This window comes from Macaca fascicularis, chromosome 19 (genome assembly GCF_037993035.2).
Source record: "Macaca fascicularis isolate 582-1 chromosome 19, T2T-MFA8v1.1".
Classification (NCBI taxonomy): Eukaryota; Metazoa; Chordata; class Mammalia; order Primates; family Cercopithecidae; genus Macaca; species Macaca fascicularis.
The window spans coordinates 13,114,393-13,128,011 of NC_088393.1; the positions used below are offsets into that span (position 1 = coordinate 13,114,393).

Below are 13,619 nucleotides of genomic sequence, written 5' to 3' on the forward strand. Positions count from 1 at the left end.
GGGGCGGGTGTGAATGATAAGAGCTTTCTGGTCAAATCTGGGGGCTGCCCCAGATAACGATCAGATGGGGAGCGAGTTTGGGATGCAGGAGACAATTTGTTAAGGTTCACCCCCTTCATATAATATGGCAAATTTCCAGCGGCCCTGCGCAAGCCTTGGGGCAGAAGAAAGTAGCCGCTGCTGCATGTATAGTCCACATTGTTGGCCCTCGTGAGGTCACGGAATTTTTTCTTCCTCTCCAGCTGATGAATTTGAGTGCTGAATCAGGACAAGGTTGTGGGGTTTTGTTGTTTTTGTTGTTTTTGTTTTTCTGTCTCTTTTTGTTTGTTTTGTTTTGTTTTTGAGACGGAGTCTCGCTCTGTTGCCAGGCTGAAGTGCAATGGCGCGATCTCAGCTTATTGTAAACTCCGCCTCCCGGGTTCAAGCGATTCTCCTGCCTCAGCCTCCCGAGTAGCTGGGATTACAGGCATGTGCCACCACGCTCTGCTAATTAGCCACGCCCGGCTTTTTTTTTTTTTTTTTTTTTTTTTTTTAGTAGAAATGGGGTTTCACAATGTTGACCAGGATGGTCTTGATTTCTTGACCTCATGATCCGCCCGCCTCGGCCTCCCAAAGTGTTAGGATTACAGGCGGGAGCCACCGCACCTGGCGGTTTTTCTTTGAGACAGTGTCTCGCCCTCATTGTCCCGGCTGGAGTGCAATGGCTCACTGCAACCTCCGCCTCCGGGTTCAAGCGATTCTCCTGCCTCAGCCTTCCGAGTAGCTGGAATTACAGGCGTCTGCCACCACGCCAGGCTAATTTTTTGTATATTTAGAAGAGATGGGGTTTTACTATATTGGCCAGGCTGGTCTTGAACTCCTGACCTCTGGTGGTCCACCGGTCTCGACCTCGCAAAGTGCTGGGATTACAGGTGTGAGCCACTGTGCCCGGCCCAGTGTTTTCCTATTTCTTTATTTCTGAGACGGAGTTGTGCTCTGTTGCCCAGGCTGGAGTGCAATGGTGGGATCTCAGCTCACTGCAACCTGTGCTTCCAGGGTTCAAGCTATTCTCCTGTCTCAGCCTCCCGAGTACCTGGGACTACAGGCGCCCACAACCACGCCCGGCTAATTTTTGTATTTTTAGTAGAGATAGGGTTTCTCCATGTTGGTCAGGCTGTCTCGAACTCCCGACCTCAGGTGATCCACCCGCCTTGGCCTCCCGAAGTGCTGGTATTACAGGCGTGAACTACCACGCCCGGCCTTTTTTCCTATTTCTTTCTTTTTCTTTTTTTTTTTTTGAGACAGAGTCTCCCTCTGTTGCCCAGGCTGGAGTGCAGTGGCCTGATCCCAACTCACTGCAAGCTCCGCCTCCTGGGTTTATGCCATTCTCCTGCCTCAGCCTCCCGAGTAGCTGGGACTACAGGCGCCTGCCACCTCATCTGGCTAGTTTTTTGTATGTTTTTTAGTAGAGACGGGGTTTCACTGTGTTAGCCAGGATGGTCTCGATCACCTGACCTTGTGATCCGCCCGTCTCGGCCTCCCGAAGTGCTGGGATTAGACTTGAGCCACCGCGCCCGGCCCTTTTTTCCTATTTCTTAAGCACCTACTGCATATCAAGCAGTTTCCAAATGTTATCTCATTAACACCAGGTGCAGTGGCTCACACCTGTAATCCCAGCACTTCGAGAGGCCGAGGGCAGATCACGAGGTCAGGAGATTGAGACCATCCTGGCTAACATGGTGAAACTCTGTCTCTATTAAAAATACAAAAAAAATTAGCCAGGAGTGGTGGCCTGCGCTTACAATCCCAGCTACTCAGGAGGCTGAGGCAGGAGAATTGCTTGAACATGGGTGGCGGAGGTTGCAGTGAGCCAAGATCATGCCACTTCACTCCAGCCTAGGTGACAGAGTGAGACTCTGTCTCAAAAAAAAAAAAAAAGAAAAAAGGCCAAATGTTATCTCATGCAAATCTCACAAGAGCCCTATGCCTGGCAAACTTACCTCAGCTCAATTAGAAGCACTCCATGCCAAAAGAAACTCACAGAATTGGTGTCCAACCGGCCGGGCGCGGTGGCTTACACCTGTTATCCTAGCACTTTGGGAGGCCGAGGTGGGCAGATCACCAGGTCAGGAGATCCAGACCATCCTGGCTAACACGGTGAAACCCCGTCTCTACTAAAAATACAAAAAAAAATAGCCAGGCATGGTGGCAGGCGCCTGTAATCCCAGCTACTTGGGAGGCTGAGGCAGGAGAATGGCGTGAACCCGGGAGGCGCAGCTTGCAGTGAGCCGAGATCATGCCACTGCACTCCAGCCTAGGTGATACAGTGAGACTCCGTCTCAAAAAGAAAAGAATTGGGGCCGGGCATGGTGGCTCACGCCTGTAATCCCAGCACTTTGGGAGGCTGAAGCGGGCGGATCAGGAGGTCAGGAGATCGAGACCATCCTGGCTAACACGGTGAAACCCCCGTCTCTACTAAAAATACAAAAAAATTAGCCGGGTGTGGTGGTGGGTGCCTGTAGTCCCAGCTTCTCGGGAGGCTGAGGCAGGAGAATGGTGTGAACCCGGGAGGCGGCAGAGCTTGCAGTGAGCTGAGATCGCGCCACTGCACTCCAGCCTGGGCGACAGAGCGAGACTCCATCTCAAAAAAAAAAAAAGAGCCGGGCGCGGTGGCTCACGCCTGTAATCCCAGCACTTTGGGAGGCCGAGGCGGGCGGATCACAAGGTCAGGAGATCGAGACCACGGTGAAACCCCGTCTCTACTAAAAATACAAAAAATTAGCCGGGCGCGGTTGTGGGCGCCTGTAGTCCCAGCTACTCGGGAGGCTGAGGCAGGAGAATGGCGTGAACCCGGGAGGCGGAGCTTGCAGTGAGCCGAGATCGCGCCACTGCACTCCAGCCTGGGCGACAGAGCAAGACTCCGTCTCAAAAAAAAAAAGAAGAAGAAGAATTGGTGTCCAACCACGAATCTGAAATGCGAGACAAACACGTTCTCAATTTACAATAGCCTCCCTGCTCGAGCCTCTCATCACACTGTCCCCCGAGTTCAAAGGTCAGCACTTAACTGACTTAACACAGTTCCCAAACGCAAGCCAACTTCTTCACCCTGGGAAGCACTAGCTGTTTTCAACAATAGCAGGGTTAGATTCCATGAATATTGCCCTTACTTTAGAACTTGACTCTAGAGATGCTTCTGTATTTTATCCCTATTTGATAGATGAAGAACCTGAAGTACAGAAAGTCTAAGTGACTTACCCAAGATCACACAGTCAACAGGCTCTAGAATAGTTTGAAGCCAGGGCTGTGTGACTCACCAAAACCTGGATTTCATTCTCCTCCCTCTTCAGACTTTTCTAAGGTCAAAGCGGGTAAGTACTGTAAAGGGATGTGCCTGGGCTTTCAGCCTCTCCTGCCTCTTGACACTAGAATAGAGGCTGAGATGCTGCAGGGCGACCTACTTCCCAGGCTTCTGTTGCTTTTTAAAGATCCAGTCTCTGCTGGTGGCTTTGGGGGAGGAGGAGGCAGGGATGGCTCCATTACCTTCCTGTGTTCCTTCCCCCCATAGTCCATCCCCAAGGCCAAAGTCACACCTGAGCTAGCTCCCCAAAGTAGGAGGGAGAGACCTTTTTTTTTTTTGAGACAGAATCTCTCTAGTCACCCAGGCTGGAGTGCAGTAGCGCCATCTCAGCTCACTGCAAGCTCAGCTTCCCGGGGTCACGCCAGTCTCCTGCCTCAGCCTCCCAAGTAGCTGGGACTACAAGCGCCCGCCGCCACACCTGGCTAATTTTTTGTATTTTTATAGAGACGGGGTTTCACCGTGTTAGCCAGGATGGTCTCGGATCTCCTGACCTCGTGATCCGCCCGCCTTGGCCTCCAAAAGTGCTGGGATTACAGGCGTGAGCCACAGCGCCCGGCCATGGGAGAGACCTTTCAGCCCATGTGCAAACTAAAGTAGAAAAACCTTATTGTATGTTAGCAGGAAGTGAAACAGGAAAGGTATCCTATTCTTTTTTTTTTTTTTTTTTTTTTTTTTTTTGAGACAGAGTCTCAGTCTGTTGCCCAGGCTGGAGTATAGTCACCGTAACCTCCACCTCTCCGGTTCAAGTGATTCTCCTGCCTCAGCCTCCCAAGTAGCTGGGATTACAGGCGTGCGCCACCACCCCCAGCTAATTTTTGTATTTTTAGTAGAGATGGGGTTTCATCATGTTGGTCAGGTTGGTCTTAAACTCCTGACCTTGTGATCCGCCCACCTACCCACCTCAGCCTCCCAAAGTGCTGGGATTTTAGGTGCCACCATGACAGCTAGGTTTTTTTTTTTTTTTTTTTTTTGACAGAATCTCACTTTGTTGCCCAGGCTGAAGTACATTGGCACGATCCCGGCTCACTGCAAGCTCCGCCTCCTGGGTTCCCGCCATTCTCCTGCCTCAGCCTCCCCAGTAGCTGGGACTACAGGCGCCCGCCACCACGCCTGGCTAATTTTTTTTTGTATTTTTAGTAGAGACGGGGTTTCACTGTGTTAGCCGGGATGGTCTGGATCTCCTGACCTCGTGATTCGCCCGCTTCGGCCTCCCAAAGTGCTGGGATTACAGGCGTGAGCCGCTGCACCCGGCCTTTTTTTTTTTTTTTTTTAACTTTTTTGAGATGGAATCACTCTGTTGCCCAGGCTGAAGTACAGTGGCATGATCTCAGCTAACTGCAACCTTTGCCTTCCCAGATTCAAGAGATTCTCCTGCCTCAGGTTCCCGAATAGCGAATAGCTGCTATTACAGGTGTGTGCCACCACGCCCGGCTAATGTTTTGTAATTTTAGTAGAGACGGGGTTGTACCACGTTGGCCAGGCTGGTTTCAAACTCCTGGCCTCAAGTGATCTGCCCACCGTGGCCTCCCAAAGTGCTGCGATTACAGGCGTGAGCCACCGCACCCAGCCAGCTTTTATTTTTTCTAGCAAGAAAGGTCTTGCTATATTATCCAGACTGGTCTTGAACTCCTAGGCTCAAGTGATCCACCTGTGTCTCAGCCTCCCCGGTCACTGGGATTACAGATGTAAGCCACCATTCTGGGCTAGGCGGATTTTTGTCTGTTTGGTTAAATGACTTCACATAACAGATGCTCATCATGTGTTACAAGAGTAAATGCCCCACCCCAACCTCCACAGACTGCATCTGGCAAAATCTGAGAGCCTGTGGTGTACCGGGATGGGCCCACCTCAGCCCACTTCCAGGACCACAGCCCTCTACTTGCTGAGGCCGTGTTTCTCTGAGTCTTGGTCCTCTTTTGATTGAAAGTGGAAGGAGGGGCCAGGCACGGTGGCTCATACCAGTAATCCTTAAGGCGGCAGATCACTTGAAGTCAGGAAACCCCGGCTCTACCAAAAAGATAAAAATTAGCTTGGTGTGGTGGCACACTCATGTAGTCCCAGCTACTTGGGAAGCTGAGGCAGGATGATTGCTTGAACCTGGGAGGCGGAGGTTGCAGTGAGCCGAAATCATGCCATTGCACTCCAGCCTGGGCGCAGAGTGAGCCTATCTCAAAAAATAAAAATAAAAAAGTGGAAGGAGGGGGCTGGGTGCAGTGGCTCACACCTGTAATCCCAGCACTTCGGGAGGCCAAGGCGGGAAGATGGTTTGAGCCCAGGAGTTCCCAACCAGCCTGAGCAACGTGGCAAGACTTCGTCTCTACAAAAAAAAAACAAAAAAATGAGCCGTGTCTGATGGCACATGCCTGTAGACCTCACCCAGGAGGCTGAGGTGGGAGGATCACTTCGGCCCAGGAGGTTGAGGCTGCAGCGAGCTGTAATTTCACCACTGCACTCCAGCCTAGGTGACAGAGGGAGACCTTATCTCAAAAAAGAAAAAAAAAGAAAGTGGAAGAGGGCCCAGCCCTAAGCTGGGTAGGAGTGCCAAGGCTGCTTAGCTGCTGCCATTCCTGCCTGGGAAGACTGGGGTGAGCCTATAGCTAGGGGGCCCCCAACATTGCTCCAGGTTCAGCAGGTTTGAGATGGGAAGCAAGGGCATCTTAAAACTCGTGTGGGTTTGGAGAACAGGTGGAGCCAGGCAGCTTCTGGCTCCAACAGGATGCACAATGGAGCCAGGAGGAGGGCATGGAAGGGCTGGGAGGTCTGTGTCAATGATCATGTTCTGCAAGGTTGGACAGAGAACCCCCGCGCCCTCCTTCTCTTGAGGGTGTATGCATATGGAAGGGACAGACTCCAGCCTCCCTGGAAGGGCTTCAAGTAGCTGGAGGACTGAGTGGCCTTTCCCCCAGCAGAGCACACAGCCCCACGGAATCCAGCTCTCAGCATTCCTCACCTCCTCTGCTACCAAGATACAGTCCCCTCCACTCCCCTCCCCAGTCTCCCAGGTTCTACCCTCAGCCCCCTTCAGTCTACTCCCCACAGGAGCCAGAGGGATCCCCTGAAGATATAAAACGTACGATGTTGCTACCTCAAATACCCTCCAAAGCCTTCTCCTCACTTAAAATCCCGGGCATGACATGGTGGCTCAAGCCTGTAATCCCAGCACTTTGGCTGAGGTGGATCACCTGAGGTCGGAAGTTCGAGACCAGCCTGGCCAACATGGTGAAACCCTGTCTCTACTAACAATACAAAAATTAGCCAGGCATGGTGGCCAGCGCCTGTAATTCCAGCTACTCGGGAGGCTGAGGCAGGAGAATTGCTTGAACACAGGAGGCGGACGTTGCAGTGAGCCGAGATCACGTCACTGCACTCCAGCCTGGGTGACAGAGACAAGACTCCGTCTCAAAAAAAAAAAAAAAAAGAATAAAATCCTGGGCCGAGAATGGCTCATACTGGTAATCCTTGCACTTTAGGAGGCTGAGGTGAGAAGGCTGCTTAAGCCCAGGAGTTGGAGACCAGCCTGAGCAACATAGGGAGGCCCCATCTCTAGAAAAAAAAACAACTAGCAGAGCGTGGTGGTGTGAACCTGTGGTCCCTGCTACTCGCGGGACTGAGGTGGGAGGAGGCCGGGAAGTCGAGGTTGCAGTGAGGCAGTGAGCTGTGATTGTAGCACTGCACTCTAGCCTGAGCGACAGAGCAAGACCATCTCCAAAAAAAAAAAAAAAAGAACAAAATCCTGAATTCTCCCCTTATAATCCCTCCGTCCTCCTCCTCACTTCATCAGGCCCAAGCCCTCTCCGACCTGGCTATTCCTCTGCCTGGGGCTCTGTCTCATCCCCTCAGGACTCTAATCAAATGTCACCTAAAAGACATACCCCCTTCCTCCCTAGCTGCAAAAGGGCTTCCCCTTTTTGTTTGTGTCTGTCTCCTTCTGTAAGGGCAGGGAGGGTGTGGTCTGCTGTGTTCCCAGCTGTCGCCCTGGAGCCTTGCAGAACCCTGGCACATAACAGATGCTCCTAAGTGTCTGCTGAATGCACAATGCAACAGCTTTGGCCCAGCCAAAATGGAACTGTGAAGAGAAAGTGAGCCTAAGGTGGCATGGTGGGGATGCAGCAGTGAGGGGAGATGGGTCTTGGGGAAAGTCCAGGCCTACATGAGGGGATGTGCCCCTGTCCTTCCTACCCCCTCCATATCCTGCTCCTTACCAGGCCAGACCCAGGCTTTGACAGGTACAATGCCGGCTACCAGGGGAAGGCTTAGGTCCGACAGCGCAAAGAAGACAAACCAAGCACACAGCTCCGGCACTAAGTCAAGTTCTTTACTTCCCAGAAGTGATGGCTAAGGGAAGGGAGGAGGGTGAGAAGAGGAAGAGAGAAAGAGCCAGAGAGAATGAGGAGGTGAGAAGGGGGGACAGTAAACCACTGTTCTATGAAGTCTCACGAGGCAAGTGCTCAAGGTAAAAAAAGAGTCCTGGAGAATCGTCCACGGCTGCGGGAAGCATCTCGGTTTGCTTCTGCTTTTAAGTCCTCTCGGGGAAGGCTGCCACCGCTGCCACTGCATTAAATAGTTATGTACATCGCAGAGAGTCCCAGGCCATGGGCAGGCGGGGGAGGGGCGTCATTTCACCAGGGGCCGAGTTTTATCATCGTCACCGCACTGGTGGGCTTTGTACTTTTTCACTTCTGCCATGTACTTGGCCCACGCATCACCTTTACTTGTTAATACCTGTGGAAGGGGGATATGGGTTTGGAGGGGGGGGTGCCAGGAACCAGGGTCAGGACTGCCCTGAGACAGGTGACCCATTCCCAGTGTCACCCAGCGGAAGACTCTGGGTTTGAGCTAAAGATTGTAAAGTCAAGTTATCTGGGGACCCTCCTATCCTGCCAGGTACACTCAGCAAAGGCCTGGATACCAGACAGGGAGGGAGAAGGCTGGGCACAAAAGCTGGAAGGAAAAGGCAATGTGGGTGGCCCTCCTGCACCCAGCCGGCTCACCTCATCCTCCGTCTTCTGCTTCTTGGCTACTATTCCCGTCTTGAGGGCTAGTTTGTTCCCGCCTCTGCGTTTGCCCACCTGGGTGAAGGGACAGAAGACTGCAACGGTTACAGGAGCCGGGACCGCCCTTGGCGGCGCTGAGGCCCACTACACCTTCCTAGCCCGGCCTGGTGGCCCGTCCTGACGCCGCGCCCAGCTCCGCCAGCCGGCCGACCTGCGCAGCAATCAGAGAGGAGCACACGCGACTCAGCGCCTGCCCTGGGCCCGCGGTGCCCTCCCAGGGAGCAAGAAGAGTGCCCACCTCAGTAGGGACCAGCTTTGTCCTCACTTTCCATGCCAAAGCCTCACCCTCTCTAGCAGGGACCACAAGAGGTGGCAATAGCTCCCTTTATTGAGCATGTACTGTATGCCAAGCCCTGTGCCAAGTGCTGCAGATGTATCATCTCCTTCCATTTTCACAGCTACCCTAAGATGAAAGTTAGAACCACCCCCTTTTTGACCAGGCGCGGTGGCTCAGGCCTGTAATCCCAGCACTTTTGGAGGTGGAAAAGGGGGGATCACCTGAGGTCAGGAGTTTAAGACCAGCCTGGCCAACATGGTGAAACCCTATCTCTACTAAAAACACAAAAAATTAGTAATCCCAGCTACTCGGGAGGCTGAGGCAGAATTGCTTGAACCTGGGAGGAGGAGGTTGCAGTGAGCCAAGGCTCCACCACTGCACTCCAGCCTGGGCAAGAGCGAGACTCTGTCTCAAAAAAAAAAAAAAAAAAAAAAAAAAGGAACCACCCCCTTTTCCTAGATGAGGAAAGTCTTTCAGAAGGAGAAGTCATGCTAACAACAAACAATGGAGCTGATTCAGGGTCAGGTGGGTCAAAGCCTCTGGACAGCATCCTTAGACATCAAGCAACATTGCCTTCTCTGTGCCTAGCCTGGCATGGCCTCTTTGAGGGTGCAGCCAAAATAGACCCTCAATGAACAAATGAAACAGATGCAACAACTGCTACACCCATTCATGAAGGGATACTCAGCCTCCACTCGCAGGTTCACGCCAACCCTGGTCCTGACGTTTTTCCTTCCTTACCCTTTCCTCAAAGATTGTCTTCCTCTAGCCTTTCATCCTGTATCCCACCTTCTCCCATTGATTGAGGGCTCCTGCGCTCCGGGGGCTCCAACAGGCTTCACAGACAACCAGGCATTCAGTAACCTGGGACTATTTTCTTTTTGTTTGTTTGTTTTGTTTTGTTTGGAGACAGAGTCTCACTGTCCAGGCTGGAGTGCAGTGGCACGATCTCAGCTCACTGCAACCTCCACCTCCCAGGTTCAAGTGATTCTCCTGCCTCAGCCTCCCGAGTAGCTGGGATTACAGGTATGCACCACCATGCCTGGCTAACTTTTGTATTTTTTTTTAGTAGAGTCGGGGGTTTCACCATGTTGGCCAGGCTGGTCTCGAATCCCTGACCTCAGGTGATCTGCCCGCCTCGGCCCCCAAAGTGCTGGGATTACGGGCATGAGCCACAGCGCCCGTCCTGCTGGGACTATTTCACACTGATTTTTTTTTTTTTTTTTAAGATAGTCTCTTGTTCTGTCATCCAGGCTAGAGTGCAGTGGTGCAATCATGGCTCACTGCAGCCTGAATCTCCTGCGCTCAAGCGATCCTCCTGTCTCAGCCTCCTGGGGAGCTGGAGCTCCAGGCATGTGTGGCACCATGCCCAGCTAATTTTTAAATTTTTTTCGTAGAGATGGGTTTTTGCCATATTGTCCAGGCTGCTCTCCAACTCCTGGGCTTAAGCAATCCACCCACCTCAACCTCCCAAAATGTTGGAATTACAGGTGTGAGCCACTGCACCCAATCCACACTCATTTTTAACAAATGAAGAAACTGAGGCTTGGAGGAGTTACATCACTCGCCCAAAATCACATGCAGCATCCAGAACTAGAGCCCCCAATCTGTTAGTCTCAAGTCAACACTTTTTCCTCCACACTGCAGGGACTTGATCTTAACACTACAGACATGGCAAGCTCAGAGCCAAAAATCAATATACGCCCTATTTACTTAGCCCAGAGTTTCTCAACCTGGCACTAATAACATTTTGAGCTGGATTATTCTTTGTTTGGGGGTGGGAGGGCGCTGCCAAACGCATGGTAAGAAGTTGAGCAGCATCCCTGGCCTCTACCCATAGATGTCACTAGCACCCCCTCCCGCAGTTCTGACAACCAAAAATGTCTCCAGACTTTGCCAAATGTGGGGGTGGAGGGAACTGCCCCAATTGACAACCACCAGTTTAGCCCTTCCTGGAAGACAGGCTCTATGCTAACCACTTTTCCAGGATCACCTCATAAAACCCTCACCACATCAAGAGATGCGATGATGTCTATTTTTGCAACTAGGGAAAATGAGGGTAGGCCAGCCCAGAGGCTCCAGGAAAGCAGCGATCTTGTCTGTAAGCTCACCACTGCATACCAGCATCTAGCACAATGCCTAGCACGAGGTAAAGTGCTCAATAAATGGAGGTTGGTCGAATAAGATACAAGGAAGTCAAGTAATTGTCCTAGGTAAGTAATTGTCCTTACACAGTAACTGGTCTGAGTCTAATGCATATAGCTCAGAGTCCAGACTTAATTTACCCCCTTTCCTCACAATTAGTGGTGGTCCCATGACCCAAGGTCCGGGTACCATTCAAACAGGAATCCCGATATCCACGTTTCCTCACTCTCCACAGTGCTGATTCCAAGGGAATTCCTCAGCTTCCAGTTCCCACGGGCAGGCTCCTGGAGTCCCCACTCCCGCCCCCAGACCCCAAGTTCCTCATCCTCAGTGGGTGACCCGGACGGGCCCCTCATTCAGAAAGGAAAGTGGACCTCGGTCCCGATCCCCCTTCACGGGCCCCTACTCCCGCTGCCAGGACAGGCCGTGGCGCCCGCCCCCACCCCCACGGCTCCTTACGAAGCTAAGTGTGGAGCCCGGACCGCCCTTCCTCTTCGGATCCCCGGGGCCAGCGGCGGCGGCCGACTGGTCGGGTCGCTGCGGACCCGGGGGCGGCTCCTCCTGCCGCTGCCGCTGCTCCTCCTCCATCTTCCGCTTGAACAGCTCCAGGAAGCTGCCGTCGTTGGCGAACAAGTTCACGCCGCCCGATACGGGGCTCGAACCCGCGCCCGACACCTCCTCGTCCCCGCTCTCGGGCGACGTCCCCGGTCCCGACTCAGCCCAACGGCTCCCGCCACCGCCACCACCCGCGGGGCCCGGCGCCTCCCGGCCCGGAGGCTCCGCCCGTCTCCCTCGGGCAGCCATTTTGTCGCCAGGTGCCGCGCAAAGGACTCCGGGAAGGCCGCTCCGGCCCCGCGCTTGGCGCCCGACTCGCCTCGTCCGGAGCAATGCATGCCGGGAAGAGCGGTCCGGCCCTTTAGCGTCTGCAGCGGGGCGGGGTGAATGAGGGAATCAACCCAAAGGGGCGGGGCTAGGGGGAGGGGCCCCCGTCTCGCGGGTTTTTTTTTGTTTGTTTTTTTCTTTTTTTTTTGAGACGGAGTTTCGCTCTTGGTGCCCAGGCTGGAGTGCAATGGCGCGATCTCGGCTAACCGCAACCTCCACCTCCCAGGTTCAAGCGATTCTCCTGTCTCAGCCTCCCGAGTAGCTGGGATTACAGACATGCACCACCACGCCCAGCTAATTTTGTATTTTTAGTAGAGACGGGATTTCTCCATGTTGGTCAGGCTGGTCTCGAACTCCCGACCTCAGGTGATCCGCCCGCCTCGGCCTCCCAAAGTGCTGGGAATACAGACATGAGCCACCGCGCCCGGCCTTGTTTTTTAAAAATTAGAGACGGGCGCCTGGCTATATTACCCAGGCTGGTCTCGAACTCCTGGCCTCAAGCGATCCTCCTGCCTTGGCCTCCCCTCCCAAAGTGTTGGGATTACAGGTGTGAGCCATCGGGATAAGTCTTGCTGTTTTTTTTGTTTTGGTTTTTTGGTTTTTTGCTTTGTTTTGTTTTATTTTGGAGACAGAGTCACACTCCGTTTCCGAGGCTGTAGTGCAAAGGCCTGATCACGGCTCACTTCAGCCTCGACCTCTCACGGCTGAGGTGAGCCTCCCACCAAAGCCTCCCGAGTAGCTGGGAAAACAGGCATGCGCCACTATGCCTGGTTTATTTATTTATTTACTTATTTATTTTTGTGGAGACAGGGTTTTGTCATGTTGCCCAAGCTGTTCTCAAACTCCTAGGCTCCAGCAATCCTCTCACCTCAGCCTCCCAAAGTGCTGGGATTCCAGACATGAGCCACCGAGCCCTGCCTCTCGGGTGCTCAAAATTCAGCGGTACTCGGGCTGGTGTTTCCCAGACTGGGGCTCCCGGGGAATGAGACTGTCGTCTGAGACTGGGGCTGTAGCTTGCTCTCTGGAGTTGGTTTCACTTGGGGCTGGGAACAGATTCGTTTTCCAGGGCTAGAATCCCCGTCTGACACCAATAATAATCTCTGTGAGGGGAAGGACCTCATTTGGGGTTGTGTACTCAGCTGACACCTGGGAACTTGAGTCCCTAACTAGGGAATAGAGAGCATGTGTAGCCTGGGCCCCCCAAGTAAAAATAGGGGTATCTTTGGGTTGGGTACTCATCTCTGGATAAAGCTCACATTTTTGGGGGACATAGGGGCTCTGTGGAGCTGAGGTCCCCGTCTGAGAATCAGCTTTTTTTTTTTAATTTTGTTATTGTTATTATTATTTTATTTTATTTTTTGAGACTGAGTCTCGCTCTGTCGCCCAGGCTGGAGTGCAGTGGTGTCATCTCAGCTCACTGCAGCTTCCGCCTCCCGAGTTCAAGCAATTCTTCTGCCTCGGCCTGGTCTTGAATTCCTGACCTCGTGATCTGCCTGCCTCGGCCTCCCAAAGTGCTGGGATTACAGGCGTGAGCCAACGCGCCCGGCCTATTTTATTTATTTATTTATTTTTAATTAATTAAATATTTTTTTTGAGACAGAATTTCACTCTTTCACCGAGGCTGGAGTGAAGTGGCGCAATCTCGGCTCGCTGCAACCTCTGCCCTCCGGATTCAAGCGATTCTCCTGCCTCAGCCTCCTGAGTAGCTGGGATTACAGGTGCGTGCCACCACGCCCGGCTAATTTTTGTATTTTCAGTAGAGACGGGATTTCACCATCTTAGCCAGGCTGGTCCTGAACTCTTGACCTCAGGTGATCCACCCGCCTCGGCCTCCCAAAGTGGTAGGATTACAGGCGTGAGCCACCGCGCCCGGCCAGAGAATCAGATTAGTTTATGAGCTGTAGTATTCAGATGAAGTTGGGGT

The 13,619-nt window shown here is 52.8% G+C and overlaps 1 protein-coding gene across 2 annotated transcripts; it reads right to left on the bottom strand.

Moving 5' to 3' along the window:
• Nucleotides 1-7,631: 7,631 nt before the first annotated feature.
• On the bottom strand, nt 7,632-11,644 carry TRIR (telomerase RNA component interacting RNase). Of its 2 annotated transcripts, none has more exons than XR_012428442.1 (3): nt 11,273-11,644; nt 8,329-8,542; nt 7,632-8,059 (listed from the first exon to the last, which is right to left on the bottom strand). XR_012428442.1 is itself a non-coding variant. In XM_005588138.4 (3 exons), exons 1-3 carry the CDS (start codon nt 11,615-11,617, stop codon nt 7,952-7,954), a joined length of 531 nt encoding a protein of 176 aa, XP_005588195.3. In that variant the 5' UTR covers nt 11,618-11,644; the 3' UTR covers nt 7,632-7,951. The 2 variants fall into 2 exon arrangements, 1 of the variants encoding a protein (XP_005588195.3); XM_005588138.4 differs by having other exon boundaries at nt 8,329-8,406.
• Between the last annotated feature and the right edge of the window lie 1,975 nt (nt 11,645-13,619).